The sequence below is a fragment of the Myotis brandtii genome, unplaced genomic scaffold (genome assembly GCF_000412655.1).
Source record: "Myotis brandtii unplaced genomic scaffold, ASM41265v1 scaffold1733, whole genome shotgun sequence".
NCBI lineage: Eukaryota > Metazoa > Chordata > Mammalia > Chiroptera > Vespertilionidae > Myotis > Myotis brandtii.
In genome coordinates, this window is record NW_005356400.1 from 597,164 (window position 1) to 599,166 (window position 2,003).

General features: G+C 54.1%; 1 protein-coding gene across 1 annotated transcript in view; it reads right to left on the reverse strand.

The window, feature by feature from the left end:
* FAM65B (family with sequence similarity 65, member B) overlaps positions 1 to 2,003 on the reverse strand; it is a 31,906-nt gene that overhangs the window by 11,454 nt on the left and 18,449 nt on the right. Inside the window, exon 13 of the mRNA XM_014537144.1 lies at positions 1,822 to 2,001. Within this exon, the coding sequence (XP_014392630.1) occupies positions 1,822 to 2,001 (180 nt within the window). The remainder of the gene's footprint in view (positions 1 to 1,821; positions 2,002 to 2,003) is intronic.

A 2,003-nucleotide genomic window follows, 5' to 3' on the forward strand; every position in this document is an offset into this window, starting at 1 on the left:
TTTATCTATTTGCTCTACGACCGTTGGAAATTTTTATAATAAAAAGTTCAAAAACATCCCCGCGTGGCTCAGTGGTGGAACATTGACCTATGAGCCCGGAGGTCATGGTTCAATTCCTGGTTAGGACACATGCCCGGGGTTGCGAGCTCGATCCCCAGTGTGGGGCATGCAGGAGGCAGCCAATCAATGATTCTCTCTCATCATTGATGTTTCTCTCTCTCTCTTCCTTCCTCTCTGAAATCAGTAAAAATATATTTTAACCCATTAAGTGCCAAGCCTGTTTTGTCTTCCTTTCCGTTTAGCCCGCGATATCTGATTTCACCAATATGCTGGCGGCCAGAGACTGACGAGGTCCAAACGGAAAGTGTAGTGTCAGTCACCGGTGACTGACATGGTGCTTAACGTGTTAAAAGAAAGTTAAAAAACATCTATTACAACCTAAAAGCCTTGGGAATCAGAGCTGCCATGTCCCTCTGCCTGGAGCTCAACCCCAAGTAAAATATGACCCAGGAGACATGGAGGGAGAGGTGGGTCCAGGGCGGGACAGGAGCAGCCTCTAACTCCACGAGGCCTCGTCTTCCCAAGATGGGAGCTGCTAGCGAGGCCCCTGCTCTGAAGGATGAACAGGACGGCCCCCAGAAACAGAGGGGGGCGCCCTTCACTATCCCACGCGTCCTGGGAAAGTGGCCTTAAAAGCTCATCTACATTCACAGCACATCATTTTCCTTTGCATCGAGGAGACATGAATGGTGGGCACCATGAGAGGCAGCGCTGCTTCCTCCCAGCTTGGCCTTGGAAGGACCTTGCTCCGTCACCTCCCTGACCCGGCCCGTGGCCCGGAGTCACGGGGGGCAGACCTGTGGCCCAGAGAATCCTATGGCACTGGACAGACTCGCAGACATCACACACAGAATAACGCCCATTGCTACAGGCATGGAGGTGGAGAGAGGTACTTCCCAATAGTCAAGGGTTCGCTGGGGTGGGTGGAACGGGGCAAGTCCTGCAAGGTGGCAGAACTAAGGTCCTCGTGCCGACTTCGGGACACAGGCGGGAAGGGCCTGGTGGGGGCAGTCTCTACGCCCAGGAGGCCACCCAGCACAGGTGCTCATGCATCAGAGCTGCTCAGTCGCCCTCGGGATCTCCGTCCGAGGGGCGGCATCATTTAGTCTCTCATCCTCAAGGTGCTATGCATCCTGGGAACGTGAAGGGGAAAGAGAGAGAGCCACGTCCAGCCGCTGCCGGAACGCCGGCCAGCGGGCGCAAAGCCCTCGCCCCAGCCCTCACCTCTGAGGCACAACTTCCTGGTTCTCCTTTCCTACATTTGGCATCTACAGAGCGTGATCGTGTACAATACGGGTGTGTTTATTCTTTATTTTTATTATTATTTTTTAAATCCTTACCCGAGGATATTTTTCCATTGATTTTTAGAGAGAGTGGAAGAGAGAGGGAAAGACGGAGAAAAATGTCGATGTGAGAGAAGCACATCGATTGGTTGCCTCCTGCATAAGCCCTGACCAGGGCCTGGGCGGTGGAGCCTGCAATCAAGGTACATGCCCTTGACCAGAATCGAACCCAGGACCCTTCAGTCTGCAGGTCTATCCACTGAGCCACACTGGCTAGGGCAGCATCATTGATGGTTCTATCTCTCTCTCCCTCTTCCTTCCTCTCTGAAATCAATAAAAATATTTTAAAAAATAAAGAGCCATTGTGTAGAGCTCTGTGATGGGACAGGATGGAAGTTGAAGACACGCTACCGTAGACGGAACGCCGCTCAGCCCCCTCTCTCGCCCCCCGACCCCGGGTCCCCGCTCGGGCACTTACTTTGAGGACATTGTCCAAGTGCATGACCTCCTGGCTCAGCTGCTGGAACTCCTGGTACTGCTCTTTGTGGGGCTCCAGCGCGAGGAACAGCCCGTGGAACGCGTCCTCCAGGCTCCCGTCCAGGAAGGACCGGCCGCCGTCCACCTCACCACTGACCACCGGCTCCTCGAACAGCAGCCTCT